Genomic DNA, 26,695 nt, shown 5'->3' on the forward strand with positions numbered 1-26,695 from the left:
ATTGTTTATGAGAACGATGTAGACAAAAAATTACTTCTTTTTACTGATTTTTTAAACACACTATATTCATGCTCCCTTTAAAGAGTATAGAGTGACTAAACCTCATGCTCCATGGCTATCAGAAAATTTGAAGGCTGTTATGAAGGAGCGAGACAAAGCCTTACAAAAATTTAAGCGTACTAAAGAACCTCAAAATTGGAATTGGTACAAAGAACTGCGTAATTTAAAAGTTTCTGTACTGAGATCCCAAAAAAAGGCCTATCTCAATTTTATTTCTAGACAAAAAAACATAAAAAAAACATGGTCAGCACTAAGATCATTAAATGTCCTAAACTCAAATGATAGCAAGTTATCTCCTAATTTAACAGATCCAAACTTAATATACCAGCATTTTTTTCAATTTTTTTAACAATAGATCTAATGACTAAGATGAAACTATAGAATTTTACGAAAACAACAAACTCAGCGCATCGAAAAAATTTAAACTTTCCATGTGTTCTATAAAAGATGTTCATCAAATTATTTAAAACATGAAAACTAATGCTTGTGGCACAGATAAAATCACGTCATCTATGTTAAAATATTGCAGTCTATTTATTGATCCTTACATAACTAATATTATTAATAGTTGCATAGAAGAACATTATTTTCCTCAATGTTGGAAAACTGCAATAGGAATACCTTTACCAAAATCAAAAAAAACAGAGACCTTTAATGACTTATGCATTAAAGCAACTTTACCTTTCTTTTCGAAAATAATGGAGAAAATTTTATACAGCCAGATGTACTCATTTATATGATAATGGTATGATCTCACAATTGCAAAACATGCTTCGTAAGGGGTATTCCACATCCTCCGCCTTGGCTGTGGTAACTGATGATATAATAGAGGCACTGGATCATAGACTAGAAAGTATTCTTATACTATTTGATTACTCCAAGGCATTTGACACTATAAATCATCGACTCTTATTGGCAAAGCTAAGATATTACGGTTTTGACGTCGACTTACTATCACTTATCGTATCATACTTCTCTAACAGGTTACAAAAAGTGTTAATGGTATGTACTCAGAGTCTAGTGCCATACTATCAGAAGTACCTCAGAGCTCTATCCTTGGTCCTCTTTTCTTTATTATTTACACGTCTGAACTTATAAGCCCTCTTCATGTCGGAAAGATATAAGCATTTGCTGACGATACCCGATGTACTATCACTTCTCTTCGAAAGACTTTGTTACTTGTAACGAAGCTATTAATCATGAAGTAAACAACCTAAAAGATCTTTCTAAAAACACGGCCTTCTTGCCGCCAATTTATCCAATCATGTTAAGCAACTTCTACAAGGGTCATATATATTGCTTAAGCAACTATATTCCAATAGAAACCTTTTAAGTACCAAGTTAATAGCAATCTTATGTGAAACTCTTGTACTTTTCCACTTAAACTATGCTGATTTTATTTATGGCCCTTTTCTTCATCAAGCGGAACAATATTGCATTCAAAAGGTGCAGAATACATGCATTCGTCTAATTTTTAATTTAGAAAAATCAGATCACGTATCACATAAAATTAATTGTTTGAACTGGTTAAATATTTCAAATCGTAGAACTCAACATTTGGATGTTTTTATGCATTGTTAACTTACTAATTCAAAATTCACATCTAATCTCTAAAAAATAAATTTAAAACCAATTTGAGCGTTAATGATATAAATGCCAGAAATAAATTTAAATATTGTAATAATGATTTACTACTTCATAGTTTAACTCAGGATTAATAATAAATCAGGAGGAGGAGTTTTATATCTCCCTCGTGTTGGGTTTAAAGAAGCGTATAAGTGTTTTTTTGGTGGGAACAATTATTTCTTTATAATATTTTATCTTTATATTATTTTTCTTATTATTATTATGTATGATTACCGAAATTTATTTATTATTTATTATTTATTAGCGTTAAGTTTGAGTAGCCTTAGGCTAGACTTCACCTTTTTTTATTTGTAATATTTGTCAATCTGTTGTGCTTTTTTTGAATAAAAGACGATTATTAATATTATTTTTTAATATTATTAAATAAATATAATAAGTTTTTTATTACATTTATTTAATAATATTAAAAAAGATTACATTTAGAACACAGATTACATTTAGAACAGCAATCCTAGAACACGAAAACGCAGTTTTAAGAGAGAGCTCATGTTCTGAGCCTTAGAGAAAATGATTCTTCCTTAAGGCAACTCTTGCTTCACTGCAAATTTTTTTATTTAAGTAAAATTTGTTTCTAAGCTACAGTTTAGACGAAACTGTTACTTAATAAATGCTTACTCATATAACATGCGTTTTGTTATAGCCTTCTCTTTTAAATCAAACATATTTTTAAGCCAGTATGCACTACAATATTTTGCTTATGAATAAAAATTATCTGACATAATTTAACTTTCTTTATTATAAAACATATTATGTAATTCAGAACCCTTTTTTTTCTTTATTTAAATTAAAGCTTGAAATGGAGCAATGGCACTCTAAACCAATTCCGTCTATGGCAAAAACTTTATGAAATATAGCTGAATTTTCAGTAGTCTTCTCAAACTTTGTATAAACTTGTGTGTCTCCAGAAACTTTCCCCTTTTTTCCTGATATTTCGTCTTTTTCCTTATTAACTAAAAGAAAAATAATTAATATATTAAAAAAATATACGTAAAGAATGATATGTTTATGACTAACAATCTATATAGCGGGCTAGACAAAAAGTGGCACGCACTTCAAGAGATGATGTAACAAAATAAAAGTGTTCGTATACATATATGTCCAAATTTATATTTCGAGATTATTATGATAACAAGGCATATTTTCTTTATATTTTTCTGGCCAAATTATATTCAAAACGAATAGGCCAGATCTAAACAAATGTACCACATGGCATTTTAGACACAGTCGAACTCAATTTTAAAAAAGGGCTTTTCATATTTAAAAAAACGCTATTAAAATAAATACGCTGCAAATATATTTGATAATATGTTCTTAGAATATTCTAAAAAAGTATTGTAACGATTTTAACCGCTGCAAATATACCAGCTGCTCTCCATCGGGGATAATTTCTGTGGCACAAGGGATGGACTTACCGCGCCATATCTCTGGAGAAACGTGGAAGGTTTACGAATTTTCCGGAACAATGGTCTAGCACCGCTAGGACACCAGTTCTAGTCGGCATATTGGTGAATTTCAAGAGAAATAAACAGGGGTTTACACTAAAAACTCTGTATGTAAATAACTCCAAAGCAAAAATAAACATTTAATTTCGATAAAAAATAGTCAATGCATAGAGTCAAGTATCTTTTTTGCCGCAAAGCAAAATAAAACTGGTATTCTATTGCATAAAACATTCTGTATAAAGTAATTTATTTATTTTGAAATTTATTGATGAAAAAATAAAATAAATAAAAAGAAAAATGTCGGCAAAAGTTTTCTATTTTAAAAGGTACTCAAAAAAGGCCTCCTGATTGAGCCAAACAATATCCTAGTCTATTGTAAAACTCTGTCCTAGAGTTTGCCAATATTTCGACTAAGATATTGTTTGTGACGTGAATTATTTTTGCACGACTCTCTTCCAAAGCATTAGCACCTTCATGTTTATGGCAATAGATTGTCTCTTTGAGGTTTCCCTAAAGAAAAAAATCACTAAGGGATAAATTATCGAATAAACCCTCGCGTGCTAATGACTTTATCTGGAAAAGTTTATTGCAAAAAGTCGCAAACCACTCTTGCATTATAGGCTGGGAAATTATCCTATTGATACCAAATTCTATTGAGATTATTATTCAGCCATATTAAGAATAAGAATAACTTCGTCCCTCGAAGGTTAAGGTATTTTTCGGCATTTAGCCATTATTAGATTGCCATTAATAAAAAAAGGCCCTATAATTTTGTTTCCTAAAATACCAGTCCATACTTTAACCTTCTGAGGTTACTGGTACTTTTAGCCAGTGGCGGCTCGTGGTTAGGTGAGAGATGCGTTCTGCACATTCATAGATAAAATATAAAAGATGGCAAAAAAGGGGAGAAACGCGGAGAAATCAAAGATGTTTTTTTAAACTAGACAAAATTAAACTTTTCCTTATAGCTTTCATTAAATGGTGTTTATATAGGTATTCTTATTAAAAAAAACTAGTATTAAGTCCAGATATGTGTCTGAAAACAGCCCCTTTTTGACATTTTACCTTCCAAAAATATATCAAATAAACATAAAAAGAACATGCAACTTGCGAACTTTTGCCAACCAAAATTTTGCCTTGTACTTTCCCGACTGTTTAGAATTTAAACAAAACAGGAGCGTACTCTTATGACCTTGTTCACCTAGATTTCGGTACTTAAATGTGAAATTAACTGCATACACATATACTATTTTAAACTTATACATTATAATAAATATATACATATATATATATATATATATATATATATATATATATATATATATATATATATATATATATATATATTTTTTTTTTTAAATTTATATTTATAATTACATTGTAACATATAATAGTTATTTTTTGAAGATTAAGTTTATTCTTCGATTTTTTTTGGCTGCAAATTTGTCTATAACCATCTCGCTGAAGTTTACAGTTTGCGTGACGATTTTTTCCATTGAAAGCATCGATAGTGCTTTTAGTTTCTGGAAATGAATCGGTCAAATTATTTTCTATCAGTAATTTTAAAAAAGGTATTGCTCCTTGTATCTCCCTGCAGTCTGGTCTGGAGTAAATCACTGAAAGCTCTGTTTTTAAACGCTCCTTATCAAAATTGGGGTATGAATCGCAAGTTACTTTTAATTTTTCATCAGGAAAATAATTAATATAGTTAGCGAACTGGTCAGAATACAGTAATGAAGCAGCTTATAAATGATTTTTAAAATGAAATCTATCCTTAGCGCAATTAATAATTATGTCACAAACTTCTAACGCAGCAATACGGTGATCGAATTGACTGTCATATTTTCTTTTTCTTTTAGGAGGTCCTACTTCACATTCAAGCAAGGATGCAATATCTTTGGCTTTATTAATAATTTCGTCAATTGAATTTCTTACTGTCGTAATGCTCTGCTCAAAAACTTGTATTTTGTGGTTGATTTCTACAGGATCAATTTTTCGTTTTTGTAATTCGTTGTACAAGATATCGGTGTGTGGCATAATACGGTGAAAAAATGTTAGCCAGAAAATAAACTTTGAATCCTGTAACATTCTTCTTATTGAGGAAGCTGCGGTACATGCAGTGTGCAAAATGAGCAACTTTGTACTGATCTTTAATTCGCGCCTGAACACCAGTATTTCTGCCACTCATTACTGCTGCTCCATCGTAGCTTTGAGCTATCAACTTATCCTTAGAATTTTCTAAAATCGGGTCTAAGACACTGCGAATATCAGCAGTCAAACTTTCTGCATTTAAATTTTGTGGCTCCAAATAAGTCCAGAACCGTTCAACCGGATCCCCATTTTGGATATATCTAAAAATTACAACCATTTGAGATTTGGCTGACACATCTGTTGTTTCATCTGCTATAACGGAAATATATGGAGCTGTGCGAATCTCGTCTAAAATTTTTTCGTGGCAAACTTCCAATATACAATCCAAAATGTCATTTTGAATATCTTTTGATATACCTTTAAATACACTCGAGTCTTTTAAATGTTCCGCCATTGTTTTATCAAGTTCAGCTGTAAAATTTATCAGACCATGAAAAATACCTGGGTTTTCCGATGTCAAAGTTTCATCGTGGCCCCTAAGCGCAAGCTCGAATAATCCACAAAATTTTATGCAGTCAATAATTTTAGATAACACATACCTGTTTTTTGTTACGTTCTCGTTATATACTCGAATATTTGTCCAATAGGCACTGTCCAACTTTTCACGAATATTAACACTACCCAACAAACCTAGATTCATTACATTGTTTAAATGATTTCTCGATGTTTCGTGGCGTTTAATTTTTTCACTTTGCACCAGGTCAGTTACACCAACTACGGTCCAAGATTTGTCTCCACCAAATAAAAGACACGGAAAACAAAAAAGAGCATTTTTTTATTACATCCGCATATCCAGTTATTTCTAGCATAAATATCTGGAGTAAAAATTCTTTTATATGATTTTCCACGGCTTGAACCACACTTTTCTATTAAAATATCGGGCAACGGCCGCTCTTCCTTTTTTAGTTTTATTTTTTCTTCATACGTAAATTGGGAGAATTTTATATATTTTGTATTTATATATTGTGTATGTATAATTTGATAATTATATTAATCAAATTATACACCACATTCATTTTTAAAGTATAGAGATCAGCTGACACAGCACAACACACAACGCAAAAAAAACAACCAACAACTAAATGCAAAACCGTCAACAGTCAGCAGAATTACTGCAAATGTTTGCAGCTCCGTTCCGACTTAAAATTCGCTATCTAAACTTATGGCGAAGTGCGGTGCGGGGCGAGGAAAAGGGCTCAACGCGGAGCACAGAACTCGAGTGTGGTCCAGTTAGGTTGCGTTAATGGCATTGTAACTATAGTGATTGGCACGCCAACAGTTTTTACTTGGCCGACTGTAATAATCAGGTGTTCGTTCGGGGCGCGTTGGAGCGCGGATTGAAGGCATTGAGACCTACTATATGGCGTTCTCGGCCGAAAATATACTGTTTTATTATTTTGTTAGATTTTAATTTTATTTTACTTAGAAAAATATTAAATAATTTCAAAAATAGTTAATCTGTATGAAAATGTTGGGGGTTCTGCAGCTCTGCAGCGCTTATGCACTAGCCGCCCCTGCTTTTAGCGATACTCAAGTGTTTATTTTCTGTTGAGTAACCGACAGTGAATAAAATATTTTCTATAAATATAGGATATGTGTTCGCCCTTTTCATCATTTCCTCGCAAAATTCCATACTGTAAACAGCAATTTCTCGAAGTCCCCTTTCTGGCCCCAACTGTCGAATAGGTGACTCTTCGATATTATAATGGCATTTACTACAATCTTGCACACAGCCATTCCTATCAAATTTTGCAATGATTGCCGTGATTGTAGAACCCATCGGCGGCACGGGTTCGTTTCGATATTCAAAGGAAAATCTACCAAAAATATCCGCGGCTGAATTACCCAAGTAATACCATTTAATAATTGTTGCATAAAAGAAAATTACAGTACCTAACGCTCAGTCAGCAGTCGAAAGTAAAATGATCCCGACACGACAAAAAAAAATCAAGCGCCGCACCTTGCCGGCGTAACTTGTTTTTGTCGCACCAATCAGAGTCGTTCGTGCCCGATAGTTATGTGAAGGGGCGCAACTATATGTAAATTCTTTAACCGGTAGTTACTAAGCTAGTACTGTATAAACATTTCTTGATTGGCAAAAAATGTGATTAACACTTATTTTTACAAATATGCCATGAATATTAATTACTAAGGCAACCATTGTGATCGTAATTGTTTTAACTGGAATTACAAACAATAGTTGTTACTGCTGTATCAAAAATATTGTGACATTTTGTCACAAGAAACATTCAAATTTGTTCGGTTTAAAAAAATAGCTAAGAATTATTATGTGAAAATGGTTCAATTCAGTAATAAGAAAGAAAGTAGATATTATGTTGCCAGTAGATATTAATGTTTCTAAGTAATTGTGCTTAGTATGTACTTGTGTAACAAATCACTTGACTGTTTTTAATTGAATATTTTAATTCAAATGAACAGTAAAAACGCTACATTGGTTTCAGAAGTGGACTTTGGACATTGGATATGAATTGGTTTTATGTCAACTGAACATTGCAGCAAAAACAAACAACTTTGTTTTTGCTGGTGCAAGCATGCAGCATTGAAAGCAGTGCGATTGGTCAAAAGTTACTCAAAAATTCTGCAAAGTTGAAAAGAGTTTAAACAACGAATTGCGCTAAAATTCTGCAAAGCTGGAAGAAAATTTCGCCACAATCACCAACTTAAAAAGTTAGCTTCCGAAAATTATTTTTTCCGGAATTCTCCAGATTGGAGGAAAAGATTTTGGAAAACAATACCAATTTTAAAAATGAGCATGAGAAAAATCTCAAAGAGAATTATGCCAAGTTGAAGAGAAGATTTTAGGAAACAAAAAGGAATTAAAAAAAAATATTTAATTGATGGAGGACAGGCTTCAGGAAGTTCAGAATAGAATCGTAACATTGCACGTCAACACCTTTGATGAGCAGCCCTTGAGAACTTCAGCAATGGACAACAACATCAAAGTGTATGTCAATACGGAATTTGTTAGGCTGATGAGCCTCAAACAGGCTCAGTTTGATAATACTACGTCGTAGAATATTTATGAGAGTCAGTTTTAAGCGGCTACAGAGAGAAACAGTTTGTCATCTAGGCAGAAGACGAAAAACGAGACGAGAAGTCGGAAAATTCTGTAAAACTAAAGAAGGTAGATGTGAAGAGGCTATCGTCTAAGCCCAAACACTGATGGGACATCGAACAAATGTGCATTGTGAAGCTAACGTTACGTTTATTATAATTAATATTAATAAGCTTTATTTCCAACAGGTTATATAATCAATACCCAGTTACAGATAAATTAATTAAGTATATAAATGTACAAGTACGAATGCATGAACTGTATTAAATTCATGCAACTAAACTTAAAAGAATTGCTATGTAATAAAAAAAGTGAGTTTGAGAAATAATAAAAAATCAACACTAAATTAAGAGAAGAATCAAGAATTAATTTAAATCAAAAGAGCAGAAAAAAATGAGTAAATAAATGTATTCAAACTAAGAATAAAATAACCTAGCCTCCCCCACCGACCATACGCAGGTGACTCAAAACAAGTGCCAGATTGTCCCTAGTGTTTCGACACATAAAGTGAATAGGACTCTGGTACAGAATGTTGGACCTGGCTGTTTCCAAGTTAAAAGCTGGACTGTCTAGATCCTGGGTGTGGTATATGAAAGCAAATCCTTTGCAAAAGGGATGCAGTCAATTTTATGGTTAAGAAAATTAAACAAGAATTTCACCGAAAGCATTTCTCTCCTCTTCACACGAGACCGCTCAGTATATCTGGAGAGAAGCAGGTCATGGTCAAAACCCCTTGGAGGATAGACTCCATCATCCTTAAATGCCAAACATTTAAGGAATCACCGTTGGACTGATTCCAATAGGTTAATGTGCTGTTTGTAAATAGGAGACCAAATGAGGCAGCTGTAGTCTAGCCTGGATCTAAGAAATGCATAGTAGAGAGTTTTGGTAGAGGCAGTGATCGAAAAAAGTTTGCAATTTCTAATAATAAAGCCCAGCATACGAGTAGCTCTAGAAATAGTATATTCGATGTGAGGGATAAAAGAAAATTTTTGGTCAAAGGTCAAAGGTCCAAGATCCTTAAAACAGGTAGACCTTGCCAGAGACTCTCCATTCACTGAGTAATTAAAGACAACTGGACTTTTTATTCGAAATTAGCTGGCCTAACCGAGAGCAATTGAGGGTGGAGATCAAGTCATTAGCGAAAACGTTAAAGAGAAGGGGACCCAGGTTAGAGCTCTGAGGAACTCCAGAGGTGGGTGAAAAACAAGCAGATCTAAAGCCTTCGATCACAACAAACTGAGAGGGGTCAACTAAATAGGAGTTAAGGAGCGAATTAAGCGATCGGAGAATCCGATAATCCAAACTGGCGTTCAAGCTTATTTAATAGGATGAAGTGCTCAATCTGGTCAAAAGCCATTTGAAAGTCTGTGTAGATATCATTGATTTGACCTCTACCATTAAGTGCTTCACACACAAACTGAGAGAAGTTAATGCTAGGTTTGTAGTACATAATCGACTAGAAACAAAGCAATGTTGGTCGTTGGCCAGCACGGACTTAACCTTGGGAAAAAATTAATTTATAAAGAGCTAACTCGAATAACTTTGAGAAATTGCACAAAATTGATATAGGGCGGTAATTCTCTATTGTTCCAGCATCGCCCTTTTTAAATATAGGGCAAACTTTGGCTTGCTTCCAAATATTGGGAAAAATACCAGTGTTAAGGATCAGATTAAAAATGTGGAGCAGAGGCTCTGCAAGTGCAATAGAGCAGTCCTTAGCTAAAAAACTAGGAATTAGATCTGGGCCAGAGATCATTTTGCTTTTGAGATACTTGCTCGCCGAAGTGACTTGTGCGTCGAATTGACTTCGTGTATACGCTCCTAAAATAATCTCCAAAAGCAGACACAATGCTGTCAGGCGTATTGTATGATTTGTTAGAAAGCTTCATTGAGTCGGGGATTTAAGACTGATTACGTTTGCTTCGAATAAAATACCTAAATTCACTCGGATCAGAGGTTATTTTGTTCTCAATACTATGGGTGTACATTTTGTAGGCTTGTGCAGTTAGAGCTTTAATTGTCTTGCGCAGAGATCTAAATATCTCTAGATGATGATTAGACTTGGAAATCATAAAATCACGAAGTGTTCTTTGCTTTTTATATGTATTACGAATTGTCCCCGAAAACCAGGAAGGGAAACGTCTTTTACGTTTTACCTTGAAAGGTACCGCTCTAGCGAAAGTGTTGTTCAGTATATCATAAAAAACATCACATGCAGAGTTGACGTCCTGCTGCACCGTGACAGGTGACCAATCAGTATCTAGCAGCAGCTAATAGAAAATCGAAAAGTTAGCCTTTCTAAAATTAAATTTCTTTATTTCAGCTTTATTAAAGTTATTGAGAGAGATAAAGCCTGTATGGAATTCAAATGACAGAGAAGGATGGTAGGTGTCCTCCGGGACAAGAGATGCACCGCTGTTAAGTACAGAGATATCAAAGCTTGCAAAGATTAAATCGAAACAGCCAAAATTGTTATTTACTACGTTATTGAATTGCTTATAGTTCAGAAAATCAAAAAAATTACTTAGAAGTTGACGTTTACTATTGGTAGATACCAAGTGTTCAATATAAGTGGGGACATTAAAGTATCCCAGGATAATCACATGTTCAGAATAGATTAGATTAACTATGGAAAAGGTTTCTAATTGCCCGGAGTTGATGGAAGGAGGAAAGTACAGTACAAAAATATACAGTATGAAATGATAAAATTTAACTCTACATCCTACCAGGTCAATTTCCGGTATTTTCCTTGGCTGATCGCAGAGAGATCGAGGGCTTCCGAGAAAAAGTGGTTCAGAATCTCCAATAGAACACTACCACCCCTTGAAGCAGCAACAAGGACAGTTCTTCTGTCAGAATGGTACATTATGTATGAGTTGGGAAGGATTTCACCATTAAGTATATAATTTTGGAGCCAAGTTTCTGTAATGGAGATAATATCATAGCTAGAAGTAGACGCAACACTAAAAAAGGTATTGGTCTTGGAGCGCAAGCCGCAGGTGTTCTGGTAATAGCAAAAAACTAGATTTTTAAGAAGTGGTGGTTGCCTTGGTTTTTTGCCGCTATTAAGGGAATACCAATGCTATACTTAATGAAGAGGTTATCCTCACCATAGTCCCTGCACAGCCTTAGATCTTTCTTGACTTTATTAAGATGTTCCAACTGAGCTGGGGTAAGGTCAGATTCAATGGATATCTTTCTTCCTGAGAACTTACTCCTCTTCTTCAGTAGGAATCCGACATCCCGATGGTTCATCAGTGTGATCGTAATTGGTCTGCAGCCATTAGAGTTGGGTTTTCCAAATCTAGACGCCTTGGATATAGGAATATTACGGCAACACACATCGTTCAGCAGAGTAGAAATCTTCAGACGACTCAGACTTTAGGTTAAAAAGCATTGCCTCTCCATAATTTCCTGCAACACAACATTACAAGTGTCGGCGTTTGATTGAGTAAGTGGTAGTTGTTAAGACTTGCCAGTGGAAGCCTATGGCATTTTAGATAAGGTAACCTACACCTGTAATGAATCTAACTTTGTCCTGACCGTTTCAAGTTCATTCAACGGCAGTTTAGATATTTCAGTCTTCAGCACTCCAACATCCCTTTCAAGCACTCCTACACAATCGATCAATCCCAGCAGCTGCTTGATGCTGCCTAAGCATTCAGTAAAAGGGCATAGATCTCTTGCTTAACACCACTGCCCTGATTTCAGTAGCACTTAAATCACTGCAGCTTTGACAGACCATGCTTTTACAATGGTTGCAAGAGTAACCAAAAACCTCCTCATTTCTTTTAGGTTCTCTGTAACTAACTGCAGTCTTGCACTTAGTACAAGAGCCAGACATTGCGATATCGGTTCCCTCGCCCAGCTCTACTCACACCTCTAAGACAAGTGGAAACGCCACTTGATCGTGGGAGGAAAAACTGTGTCGTTATTGCAGCCCAACACTTGAGGTTTGATGCACAGAGAAATATAAGAATGAAAAATTATGTGGTTAGATGCACTCTTGACAAATGACACTGGTTTGTTTATATTATTGTTGTAGGTTATGAAAAACCGGCAAGCCGCTCGTTAATAAAAGTCGGCAGGGGCCGTTCCGACCCGGGGGTGCAGGGGTGCGGGGCACCCTTGCGGCAGGTCAGAGGGGTCACAGGGTCAGGTTTTTTGAGGGCAGGTTTTTTTAGCGGAAGCCGCCCCAAAAAAAACTAAATAAATATTTTTAAAATTTAATAATTTGTTTCAAAAACTATTATACACATATTATTTTAAAATATTATACATATGTAAATATTATTAATTATTAATTAATGTGTTAAAGTTACTTTATAACATTCTAAATATTATTAGTTATATTTCCGATTGAAATTTAATAGGTATACCTAGATATACGCTTCAGTCCGCTTCAGGTCGCAATGAGTTGGAAAAAATATGTCGCGACGAAGATTTTTCAGGAAAATACTTGTCGGTGGTCAAGGCATATAAATGCGTGCAGTGCACTTATTTCATTTTAAATTTTAAGCATGTAGCCTGTGGTCGTGTAAATCGCAACGTTATTAAAAGCTTTTGTTTAATATTGTGGTAAAACAGACAGTCAAAATTAAAAAGGTAAGTATCTCTACACATACGTTAATTTGATTACATTTTTTTTTTGAGCTGCCATATAAAATTTAAATATCTTCTGTTTAGAAAATGGGTAGCCAAACGGAAATGGTGGATGATTGAACCTACTGCCTATTTATAATGCATAATATTTTTTTATTTTTCCTGAAATTTAAGGAGTTTTTTTTCCTTTTTTTAGATACCTATTACTCCTGTTAGAAATCTCACTTTTTTACTCTTGAGATTTTTAAAATTTTTGTTAGCACAATTAATTTTATTTTAAAAAGTAATGTTGACTTATTTAAAGTCAAATAATATAATAACTAAAAAAAAATAATTAATTTTGAACTTGAGGAAAAAGTAGTCGCACTCATCCACTAATTCCGTTTGGCTACTCACCTTTCAAATATTAGTTATTTGCTTAATAAAAAAGTAGCATTTAATCTTAATATTTATTTTTTTTTATTTGAAACGTTAAAAATATATCTCTTTATTCATTCAGGCAAAATATAGGATAACTTGGATTTATTTTAATTTTGGATTTGTTTTATTATAGATGTCTGATAATCGAAAAAGTTTTCTGGAGCACAGTACAGAAAACGAAAGCGTGAAAAAGAAGAATTAATTAAAAAGGCTTGCAGTTCACTCCAAGCGTTTTTAATTCCAACAAGATCACATGACAAATCATCAAGTTCCCAAGCCCGAGATGAAAATGTGATAAAGACTATATGTATAATGGTCAATAGAGGAGAAGAGAAGGAGAACTCATCGAATACCAAAACTATAGTGGAAGGTGATGTTTTATTAGCAGAACAAGGATCTGAAGTAAGCTTTGAAAATATTAATGTCTATAAGGTTCCTGGCTATTGGCCAAATATTTTATTGGATAAAATTAAATTAACTCTGATAGAGTTAGGGCCTACGCAACTAACGGAGGCTGATATGACGTTTCCTTTAAATAAAGACAATAGAAGATTTTCATCTATTTATTATAAAAAAAAATGTGTAATGGAGAAATAATTCCGAGGGTTTGGCTAGTATATTCTAAATCAAAAATTGTGTATATTGTTTTCCTTGCAAAATATTTAAAAATTTTTCTGGTGGTAGTGGTTTGGTTGAGGGTTATAACGATTGGAGGTTATCGTTCGTTATAACGTTTGGGTTATAACGAACAACTTATAGAAAGACATGAAAAGTCAAAGGGGCATATTTGTAATACAAAATCTTGGCTTGATTTAGAACAATCAATTTCTTCTAAAACGACAACTGATTCACTAAACGAGAAATTAATAAACATGGAAAAAGATAGATGGGTTTCTGTTTTGAAAATTATAATTTATGTTGTCAAGTTTTAAGCCGGTCAAAATTTGAGTTTTAGAGGTGAAAATAACAAGATATACGAGCAACAAAACAGAAACTTTTTAAAATTAATCGAAACAATTGCCAATTTTAATGAAACAATATGCGATCACATTAACAGGATTAAAAGAACTCCATCAAATATGCCTCATTATTTAGGTGTTCATATTCAAAATGAATTAATTTTCCTTTTGGGGCTTCTATGTTAAATGCTAGTAAATATTTTTCAATTATTTTGGATACGACTCCTGACATGAGTCATCAAGACCAACTAACTATTGTAACAAGGTTTGTTTTATTAAATAATACATCAAAGCAAATCGAAATTAGAGAGCATTTTTTGGGATTTCAATATCAGATTCGACAGGACAAGGCTTAACTAATGTTTTATTGGAGACTCACAACATTTTTTTAGGCGATTTAAGGGGCCAGGGATATGATAATGGAGCGAATATGAAGGGTCGCAATAATGGTTTACAAAAAAAAATTATTGAATTGAACCCTAGAGCTTTTTACGTGCCTTGTGCAGCCCATAGCTTAAATTTAGTTGGTAATGACGCTGCAAAAGCATCTTTAGAAATTACAAGTTTCTTTGCTATTGTGCAGGAACTTTACGTTTTTTTCTCCGCATCAACTAAACGTTGGCAAGTTTTAAAAGATGAAATCCCAACGTTAACACTAAAACCTCTTTCTAGTACTAGATGGAAAAGCACAATAGATGCTCTGAAAGTTATAGTAAAGTTATATACATACTTTAGGAAAAATATATGACGCTTTATTTGCACTTTACTCTGATAATAACAGGGACTCTGATACCAAAACTATGGCTAATTCATTACTCTTAAAAATTAAGTCGTTTAAATTTATTTGTTCCATTATTATATGGTATAATGTGTTAACAAAAATTAATATTGCAAGTAAAGTAATGCAGGAATCCGATGTTGCCTGATATTATTTTAATCTTAAAACAGACTAAAACATATATATCTAGTATTAGATCAGATGAAGGTTTCACTGATATTTTAGAGGAGGCCAAAAAAGTTGTCGAAGATATTGATTGCGACCCTTCGTTTCCTCCGATTAATATTGTTAGACCCCGAACAAAAAAGCGTTTATTTGACTATGAGTGTGTAGACGAGGCCCCTAAAAATCCAATTGATCAGTTTTAAATTTATTTTTATTTTGTTATATTAGATACTACATTATTAAAATTGGAAGAAAGATTCGAGCAAATGAAGCAACATGATAGGTTGTTTAATTTTCTTAACAACCTACATAGCTTTCTCCAAACAGAAAAATCAATTAGGTTTGCAAAACGTGAAGCTCTTGAGAAAATTTTATATGATCCATCAAAAAATGAAAAAGATATTTTAGCTCAAGATTTATCTAATGAAATTATTAATGTTGCATCCTATATTTCCCCTGAAATGAATACCTTAAATGTTCTTACCTATCTATTTGTAAATAACCTCATCTATGTTTTCCCAATTTAGTAATTTCCATTAGAATTTTCTTAACATTACCTGTCACAGTAGCTAGTGGAGAAAGAAGCTTTTCTAAACTCAAAATAATAAAAAATTATTTACGATCCACAATAGGTCAAGAGAGGCTTTCTGACTTATCAATAATTAGTATTGAAAAAGAAATTGCAGAAAATATAGATGTGTCTAACATTGTTAAAACATTTGCATTAAAAAAAACGAGAAAAGCAAACTTTGTATAATCATTGGATATGTTAGCTACCTGCCCCCTTTATGTATATGTAAGAAAACACCGAGTTTTAATTAAATTATGATTTAATAAAACGAAAAATCTTAAAATAAAACAGAACAAATTTCTCTTCAGTAATAATGCGTCGCAGACGCTGTCTAAAATTCGAATATTCCCTTTTCTTTTTAATAGCAAAACTCTTACTTAAAACTTAAAACTAACACAAACACTCCGCATCCATAAATCGTCATCATAAAGTGTCCCATAATGTCAAATAAATAAGGTAATGGCTCGGGTGATGATTTCATGAAGAGGGCCCTATTGAGTTTCGAATCTAGCTGGTCTGGCACGGAATATATTCTCACATATACATACAGTGTGGTGACTTTGGAATACATTCAGTTAAAGCTAATCAAAATTTATCTCGCAAAATTCCTGAGACCCGTCGATTTTTGTTTATTTTTTTCACATTTCAAGATAGTTTTTGTATTTTTTCACCTACAGGGGAGGTCCAAATTAACCCCAACTTTTTTTTTCAAATGGAAAGTTACTTTTTTTTAAACTCTCATTGAAAAGAGCCCTTTTCCTTGATTAAATTGCCCTATTTACTTTTGTGATTATCTAAAGGAGAAATACGAAAAAAAAAAATAAAAACCAGTAAATTATTAAAAGTTGCGTTTAATGTATAAGATGCTCAAAATGAGCCCCATATACTTGTTGGCAAAGCCCAAGACAATAATAAAATTCGTTTCTGACATTTTCTAACACTTCTGGAGATATTTGTCGGATTTCTTGCCTAATACGTTCTTTGAGTTCGTCTAAGTTTCCTGGTTTGTTCATATAAATTTGACTTTTCAAATGTCCCCACAGAAAAAAATCAAGTGGGGTGAGATCGAGAGAACGTGCCGGCCACTCGATTGCACCCCTTCTACCAATCCATCTGTTGGGAAAATTGTCATCTAAATACTGGCATACATTACGGGCATAATGTGGGGGAGCACCATCTTGTTGCATCCAGATTCTTTCATCATACAAATCTGGATCGAACTGACTCAGATATAAGGCACGTAAGACTGGAACTAGTTCATGTTCAAGAAATTCTGGATATCTTTCCCCAGTTAAAGTATCATTGACGAATATGAGCCCTATAACTTGCCTGCCAATTATGCCAGCCCAAACATTAGTTTTCTGGGGATATTGTGTATTAGTTTCCCTTACCCAGTGTGGGTTCTCGTCAGACCAGAAGCGACAGTTCTGCTTATTAACATGGCCATTTAGGGTGAATGTAGCCTTTAGCACAGATTTATGATGAATAGAGTTTTCGCGAGCTACTCTTCTGGCTGCAGTTACCGGATTTTCTTCCATCGCTTTCAATACATTTAATTGGGTGTTTTCATCGATTTTAGAAGACCTTTGTCTTGAAACATCCCTCACGTGCCCGACTTCTCGAAATCTGCTTTCGCTTTGACTAATCGTCCCTTGGTTAATAGGTGGCAAATCTGGATATTTCTGCCTGAATAAGTGGACAACCTCTAGCTGAGTACAACTTCTGTCCCCATAACCAATCATCATTAAGATTTCAATCTTGTGGGATTCGGATAAATAAGGCATTTTTAGGCAATATAAGTTAACTTATTTAACAATTGATTGAAATTCACTTTAACAGAGACACTACAACAATGTCAGGAAATGTCTCGATACCAATAAAATCAACAAACACGCCAAAAATTTACCAACACAAAATATTTCGAGACTTTTAATAATTCAATGGTTTTTTTTTTTCGTATTTCTCCTTTAGATAATTACAAAAGTAAATAGGGCAATTTAATCAGGAAAAAGGGCTCTTTTCAATGAGAGTTTAAAAAAAGTGGCTTTCCATTTGAAAAAAAAAGTTTGGGTTAATTTGGACCCCTCCCCTGTAGGTGAAAAAATATAAAAACTATCTTAAAATGTGAAAAAAAATAAACAAAAATTGACGGGTCTCAGGAATTTTGCGACATAAAATTTGATTAGTTTTAACTGAATTTATTCCAGTTAAAGTCACCACACTGTATACATATTATAAAGTGCATGTTGCGTATGTAAATAATATGTATGTATGTATTTAATTACAACTTATTTGTAAATACATTACATTACAAATAAATTGTAAATAAAATTATGATTTAATATAAAATAAAGTGTTTATGTTTCTAAAATGTTGTTTTTTTTAACGTTAAATTATTTCAAGTTATTTAATTACAAAAGTTTATCAAAAGCCGGATTCGGTGGGGTAAAGGAGGGACGGCAAATACCCTAGGAACGGTCTTAAATCGGCATATATTATCAGTTGTTTTGCATTACGAGAGCCACACACACTTCCAGGGCTTTACCAAAATATTCTCCATTCTATCACCAACTTTTCCGTTTTTTTAAATAGAAGTATAAGAAACTTTAACTTTACGGTCGCTCGAGAAGAAAAAAAAGGCCTAAATATAGACTAAGCCCTCTCATGGCGTAAAATAACGGCGTACTAAAAAAGGGCACGGAGTTAGGACACTGCTTTGCAGTTTTTTGTAATAAGTTGCGGCTCTGGAAACTAACCGGGAAGACATTTCGAAAGAATTAGGAGAGCTGGTATCATCTTCAGGTACAAGTTTAAGGCTAGATAAAAGAAGGAGGGTAAGGAGTTGAACCCTAAAGATCGGGAAATAAGAGCTTTCACGGTGGGTGCTGGATTATGGTAATTTAAAACGTGATGCCATTTAAAAGGTGCAATGCTCCTGGCACTTTTGAACCGCTGATAATAATATTTTACAGGGAATTTTCTGGAAATTATATCTAGTTCACCTTAATAATGTTATTGTTAGAGAAAGTGTTCTTAAGGCTATAAGGTTCTGGAGTAAAGTTGAGCCTAAAGAAATATCATCATTTAAAAGAGCTGTGCAGTATCTGGGTGACGTCGTTTCTAGGCAGGGAGTTTCAGCTAGTAAAGGGTCCAGACGGTCAAAGATTACCCAGGTCCAAAGATAAACATGAGCAACGCAGCTTCTTGGGATTACGCACTTATTACCGACGTCGCTTAATGGTTTTGCGTTGTAGCAAAACCATGGTACTCGACTCCCAGTTCAAAGTCCAGTAGTAAGTGATCTTGTAAGTTACTTAATTGCTTTATTATTACGTAATCTGATTACCTTATTACCAAATTACTTTATTGTTATTTCCCTACCGTTATTATTTTGCAATTACATTATAGCGTCATTGCATTAATATTATCACAGAAGAGATGAACAAACAGAAGCGACAGTATTGGCGGCTCGTTTGATAATCTAATCTAGGGGTCAGTTTTTTCGTGCCACCAGCTGCCTTGCTACCACAGTGCGGGTATACACGATCCGGTTTCAACGGATGCGGTAAAAATGCTGCGGTACGGCATTGGTAGAACGACTACGACAACACATAGGTTTAAATAGGAGGCGATATACAATGCGTTTGCACCGAAGGAAGAGTAAGGCCGGGTATACACGATCCGGTATGAACGGTCCGGCGAAAACGGTCCGGCGCCGGATCGTCACGACAACACATAGGTTTTAATAGAAGACGATACATGGATGCGTCAATGCCGGATCGACGGATCAGCGCCGCAGCTTGCTGCGGCAAGACCGCGCGCCGGATAACCGGATCATCCTGGGCAACACACGTACTTCAATGTATGATGTTCCACCTTCCGGTTGAAACGCGCGGTGTCAAGCATTTTGACATAATTTGCAACCAACGGCAACCAATGCTTTGGAATATAGTAAAATAATGAAATCTTTTCGAATTTTCTTACCTTTAAGGAAGATTTATGAATTTACACTCATCCTACTCACGCCTTCACTATTCTTTTGTTGTCTATTTTTTTTTTTATTAGAGAGTTTCCCATTTTCACTCTATGAAGCCTACATTTCCTGTGCACATAAAAATAAAGGTAAATCCCATTTCTTATCCATACCTCTTGAATATTGCTCTTTTGTCCCGACCATTTTTTCATCCTTTTAATTACCCTAGTCTTGGCGACTGTCTGGTCCTAGCAATAAACCTCCTTCCTATTTCGCTTAGAAAATATTTTCCCCACCAAGTATTCTTTGCGAATTAGAATTCATATTTTCTCTCCCAAAATGTCCATTTTTTTTATTACACCCACTCTCGCAAGCTTTCAATAGACTTACATTCCTCAGACATTTCAGTTGCATTCGCAGATACTTACGAGTACGGTACTCGCTTAAATATATAACAAAAGTTCAAGTGTTTTTCCTTTTGAAAATCTACTCCGCGCAACATGTTCGATACCGACAAATTTATAATTTCTATACAAGATCAACCTGTGCTTTGGGACAAAGCGACGAAGGAGTATAGTAATAAAGACTCCAGAGAGAAGGCTTGGGTTTCTTGTGGTGCGGTGATGTATGAAAATTGGGAGGTCATGACAGCGGAGGAACGAAACAAGAAAGGTAAGATAATATTAATAACTAAGATTCACTAGATTTTATTTTATTTTATTTATTGAGTGTAACATGAATAAATTTTATTATTTTTAATGTGATATACCTATAAGCGTATACATACGGATTAATACATATATTTGTCTTGAAAACTGACTGCCCCGGGACCCATAAAATAATTTGCAAAATAATCTCTAATATCTAAACCTTGGCCCCTTATTGATTCGCCAAAATTATCAATGTCACTTAATGAATAAGTATCCATATCTTCGAAATTAATTCCATCTCTTTTACGTACATAATTGTGTAAGATACAGCAAGCCTTAACAATATCGTCAATGAATTCGGGTTGTACTAATATGGCGGAATGAAAAACGCGCCATTTATTTGATAAAACACCGAAAGCACATTCTACCGTACGTCTGCATCGTGAGAGGCGATAATTAAACACTCTTTTACATGGAGTAAGATTACGAGATGGATACGGGCGCAGCAAATTTGATGATATTTTAAAGGCTTCATCTCCAACCATTACAAATGGCTGAGGATTGTCGTCTATATTCGGTAAACAACGAGGTGGTGGCAAATTCAAGGCTCCTGAGTATAATTTTTTCCCCAACGGACTATCTCGGAATACTGTAGAATCTCCTTCCTTTCCATAGGCTCCAACATTTATAGCAATAAAACTTAAATTTGCATCGACCACAGCCATCAATACGACCGAAAAATATTTTTTGTAGTTGAAATAATTAGAACCACTATTATGTGGATTTATACAACGTATATGTTTGCCATCTATAGCTCCAACACAATTTGGGAAATCAGTTTTCATATAAAATTTATCGGCAATATCTAGCCACATTTCTGTAGTGGGTTCTGGCATTTCTCTATCTTTTAAGCAGGTCCAAATAGCTCGGCACACTTCACGTATTATTTTTCCAATTGTACACCGGGCAATATTAAATTCAAATTGTAAGGCCGCAAAGGAGTTACCAGTTGACAAATACCTGGAAAAAAATTATTCCAATTATTTTTTATATCTATAAAATAATAGATAAATTAAGATAATAATAAGAAATCTAATATAAAAAATCGATAATTAAATATATTTTTTTTTTCAGTGAATGACATGAAAAATAAATGGCGCCATGTGAGAGATAATTTCCTAAAATCTCTGAACCGCGGGAAAAGTGGAGATCCAGCGATGAAAATGCGGAAATACATCTACGCTGATTCATTGCAGTTCTTATTGACTACCGTTGATAAGAGAAAAACATCAGGCAATATAGATACCCAGGACGTAGAGGACAATGAAAATTCACAGCAGGACGAAGAAACTCCTGATGACATTGCTGGCTCATCAAGAGATCCAACACTTATTCAGTCACCACCAGAAGCCAGTTAAGCCAAGAAAATGACAGCATTCCAGATACAATTACTTAAATCAATAGAAAAATCTGAAAAACCTCCAGAAAAGGACGATGCTGACAAATTTTTCATGATGTCATTGCTGCCGGATTACAAGTAATTGAATGATCAAGCAAAGCTTGAATTCAAATTAATGACATTACAATTTTTTCAAAATTATCATCAACGACGTCATTCTCTTGCAACGCAGCAACCTCATTATCAATTCCAACCATGCCATCCTCACACATCCTCAACGAACGTCTATAGTTCATATGGGCCACCATCAACTGGCATATATATGCCTCCACCATCTCATTTTCCAGCCCAATCACCACCCATGAACTATGGATCAGCCAGCTACAGTCCATCGCCATCAATAACTCCTGGACCGTCTCCATCGCCACGTCATGATCCATCCCCATCACCAACCTTCGGAGCATTTCCGCTGCCTTCTGGTAGGCCACCATCACGGTCACCTCACTGTGGACCCTATCCGCCTGACCAATCCTCTTTATTGGTCAGTCATCAACAAACCTCTATACCTGGACCCTCTACCATGCAGACAAGACAACCACAGAGCTATGAAAATATGACACAATTGGAAGAATTGAATAATCCTGCTGATAATTGTTAACATCAAATCATGGTTATAATGTATTGTAGATGCCACATGTATCTGTCACTGTATATAAAATATAATTTTGTATAATTACCTCAATGTAATTGTTAATCGCTCCTCTGCTGATATGGCTGTCCTCATCGTTGTATTTCTTCTTGAAATATCTTGTTTTAACACAGATAACAATTCGTCAAATGATTTTTTCGACATTCGGTAATAATTGAAAAACTTGTCATTGTACTGCCGAATATTTGTATAAAATTTTTCGAATTTTTTTTTTCTACACGACTTTCAAAATATGGATGCCTCCAATATTTACGTTGTCTTGGCTCTCGCAAAAGACCTTCTGCTTCAAGGCCACAAATAATCCTCAGCAACGAAGACATCGTCTCTCTATGAAAATCTCGAAGCAACTAAATTTTGGAAATTTTCTTACTGCATATCCGTTTTCAACGCAGTGTGTATCACGTAAATCCCATGAAGTAGAAACGGATGCGTTTACCGACCGTGTATACCCGCACTTAGTGCGGGTGTACACGATCCGGTTTCAACGGATGCGCTAGAAACGGAGCGGTACCGCATTGGTACGACAACACATAGGTTTAAATAAAAGGCGATGCACGATGCGTTAGCACCGCATCGACGGAAGACTAGTGCGGGTATACACGATCCGGTTTCAACGGATGCGGTAGAAACGGATGCGTTTCTACCGCATAGGATATACGCGATACACACTGCGTTAAAAACGGATAGGTATTAAAAAAAATTCAAAAATTTGATTGCTTCGAGACTTTCATCGGGAAATAATGTTTTCATTGCAAGATTCTTCATCAAGAATTATTTGTGGTCTTGAAGCAAAAGATTTTTTGCGAGAGTCAGTATAACGTGAAAACATTGAAGGCATCCATATTTTGAAAGTAGTGTAGAAAAAAATCGACAAATTTCATACAAATATTCGGCAGTATCATAATAAGTTTTTTAATTATTACAGAATGTCTAAAAAATCATTTGGCGAATTGTTGACTGTGTTAAAACAAGATATATAATGTAATAATTTGGGTGAAAATAACTAAAAACGCGCGTCTATACCTATACTACTACTAACTATACCCGGCCTTAGTGCGGGTATACACGATCCGGTATGAACGGTCCGGCGAAAACGGTCCGGCGCCGGATCGTCACGACAACACATAGGTTTTAATAGAAGACGATACATGGATGCGTTAATGCCGGATCGACGGATCAGCGCCGCAGCTTGCTGCGGCAAGACCGCGCGCCGGATAACCGGATCATCCTGGGCAACACACGTACTTCAATGTATCGCGATATACGTTCCGGTTGTAACGCGCGTTTTTAGTTATTTTCACCCAAATTATTACATTATATATCTTGTTTTAACACAGTCAACAATTCGCCAAATGATTTTTTAGACATTCTGTAATAATTAAAAAACTTATCATGATACTGCCAAATATTTGTATGAAATTTGTCGATTTTTTTTCTACACCACTTTCAAAATATAGATGCCTTCAATGTTTTCACGTTATACTGACTCTCGCAAAAAATCTTCTGCTTCAAGACCACAAATAATTCTTGATGAAGAATCTTGCAATGAAAACATTATTTCCCGATGAAAGTCTCGAAGCAATCAAATTTTTGAATTTTTTTTAATACCTATCCGTTTTTAACGCAGTGTGTATCGCGTATATCCTATGCGGTAGAAACGCATCCGTTTCTACCGCATCCGTTGAAACCGGATCGTGTATACCCGTACTAACGCAGCTTGATACGGTAGCAACGGACGACGGATGACGGGATGGTCCCTAGCCAACACACGTACTTAAACGTATCGCGATATACGTTCCGGTTGTAACGCGCGTTTTTAGTTATTTTCACCCAAATTATTACATTATATATCTTGTTTTAACACAGTCAACAATTCGCCAAATGATTTTTTAGACATTCTGTAATAATTAAAAAACTTATCATGATACTGCCGAATATTTGTATGAAATTTGTCGATTTTTTTTCTATACCACTTTCAAAATATGGATGCCTTCAATGTTTTCACGTTATACTGACTCTCGCAAAAAATCTTTTGCTTCAAGACCACAAATAATTCTTGATGAAGAATCTTGCAATGAAAACATTATTTCCCGATGAAAGTCTCGAAGCAATCAAATTTTTGAATTTTTTTTAATACCTATCCGTTTTTAACGCAGTGTGTATCGCGTATATCCTATGCGGTAGAAACGCATCCGTTTCTACCGCATCCGTTGAAACCGGATCGTGTATACCTGTACTTAGTCTTCCGTCGATGCGGTGCTAACGCATCGTGCATCGCCTTTTATTTAAACCTATGTGTTGTCGTACCAATGCGGTACCGCTCCGTTTCTAGCGCATCCGTTGAAACCGGATCGTGTACACCCGCACTAAACGTAGCTTGCTGCGGTAGCCACGGACGACAGACGACGGGATGGTCCTAGCCAACACGCGTACTTAAATGTATCGCGATACACGTTCCGGTTGTAAGGCGCGTTCTCAAGCATTTCCACCTAAATTATTACATTAAATACCTTTTTTTTGATACAGTTAACAATTGGTCAGAAGATTTTTTAGACATTTTGTAATAAATATTTGTAAGAACTTACCATAATATTGCCGAATACTTTATAAATTATAAAATAAAATTTTAAAGTTTAACATTTTTATAAAGTTTGAAATTAATAAAGTTTTAATAAAAGACCAGGAAGATTTCTTATTATCAAAATGAAATGAATTTTTTAGTAGATTGTTTCGTATTCCTCGAATGTGGTAAATAAAGAAGCTTATAATTCGAAATAATTAATTTAAAACAAACTTCATAAGTAGTGAGTATCGACAGGAGTAGAATACATCAAGGTTTTGACCCCATGTTCTAGTTTTTTTGTTTTTTGTATTCTACGCTTCCAGGATGCTCTAATCATTCTCAAGTAAAAATAAACGTTGTAATGAAAAAAATACGCCATTCTTTCTTTGAGAAAATGGTTAGAAATAAAGGCAAACTTATTGGTATCAAATTAAAGATAAAAGAATGCTCTATCAAAACAACTTACTAGATGTAATAAGTGTTCCATTTTAAAAAAATGCGCAATATTGAATTGAAAATATCATTATTTGAGTAACGATTTTGATCACCCTGTATAACAAAAATAAATTTTGTAATTTCGAAAGATAACATGAACTTAGCCAAGGACTATACATAAATTTTTCAAAAAGATAAAAAACGTCGGTGGCAAATATTAAAATTTAAGTAAAACACTGATTTTCGTGAAAATTTCTTTAAATTCTTAATAACTAGGCAACGTCGCATTTTTGAGCAAAACTCTTTTAGGGTTAAAGAGAGAGTCAAATGAGACTCCCATTTCGGAAAAAAATATAGGTGGTTCCATTTAAAAAAATATCAAATTATGTACTACGCTTTTGTGGGACACTCTGTATCAATTAAACTAATTTAAAAAATAGCCCCTCTAGCTTACTTAACATTTAACATTTCCCCTATTAAAGTTTTTTCCGTTTCAAGATTTAGCAGCAATCGAGCACCGCGATATTAAATGGACACCCTGTATACGGGCTGCAATGTGTGCATTTTGCATTCACTCAAAATATACTGCTAGCATATCAAAAGCTATGTCGTTTGGAAATACGTTTACCATTTTTAAAAACTTAAAAGATTTCAAAAACCGTCTTCAACGTTAATTTAATACCGATCATAAACGTTTTATTGGCCCTGAAAATATTTATCAATTTTCATTTGTATTCAAAGCTCTACTACTAACCCGTGATGCAATAATGCCAGCGCGGCCACGGATTTCATTGTCCAGAAATATTTTAATTATTAATTTCGGAATAAAATAAGTAGACGCTTCGCTTTTACTTTAATCCGTGAGGACCAGTAGAAATTTTCTTAATTTTTGTTAGTATTATAAGAAAAAAAATCACAATTATCCAAGAGGTGTCCTAAACACGCAGTGGGGAAGAGACCTGTCGTAGCTGTATCCTCGTAAGGCTCTGAGTTCAAACCTGCTCTGCCCAACTTTTCTTTTTTTTTTGGAACTTCGAGAAAGTATAGTAATACCGAAAAGGCAAGGTCTTATTATATATTATAATCAGAAAT

General features: G+C 34.4%; 2 protein-coding genes across 4 annotated transcripts in view; both read right to left on the reverse strand.

The window, feature by feature from the left end:
- Window positions 1-2,425: 2,425 nt before the first annotated feature.
- The window catches only part of LOC126734086 (centrosomal protein of 135 kDa-like), a 437,952-nt gene continuing 413,682 nt past the window's right edge, over window positions 2,426-26,695 (reverse strand). For all 3 annotated transcript variants that reach the window (XM_050437596.1, XM_050437599.1, XM_050437603.1), the window contains one exon: window positions 2,426-2,657. In XM_050437596.1, coding sequence (XP_050293553.1) covers window positions 2,464-2,657 — 194 coding nt within the window. In that variant the 3' untranslated portion in view covers window positions 2,426-2,463. The remainder of the gene's footprint in view (window positions 2,658-26,695) is intronic.
- LOC126734088 (uncharacterized) lies at window positions 20,549-22,982 on the reverse strand. Its single transcript, XM_050437612.1, has 2 exons — window positions 22,634-22,982; window positions 20,549-21,517 (listed from the first exon to the last, which is right to left on the reverse strand). The coding sequence occupies exons 1-2, from the start codon at window positions 22,747-22,749 to the stop codon at window positions 20,638-20,640; spliced, it is 996 nt and encodes a 331-aa protein (XP_050293569.1). The 5' UTR covers window positions 22,750-22,982; the 3' UTR covers window positions 20,549-20,637.

This window comes from Anthonomus grandis, chromosome 3 (assembly GCF_022605725.1).
Source record: "Anthonomus grandis grandis chromosome 3, icAntGran1.3, whole genome shotgun sequence".
Lineage (NCBI taxonomy): Eukaryota > Metazoa > Arthropoda > Insecta > Coleoptera > Curculionidae > Anthonomus > Anthonomus grandis.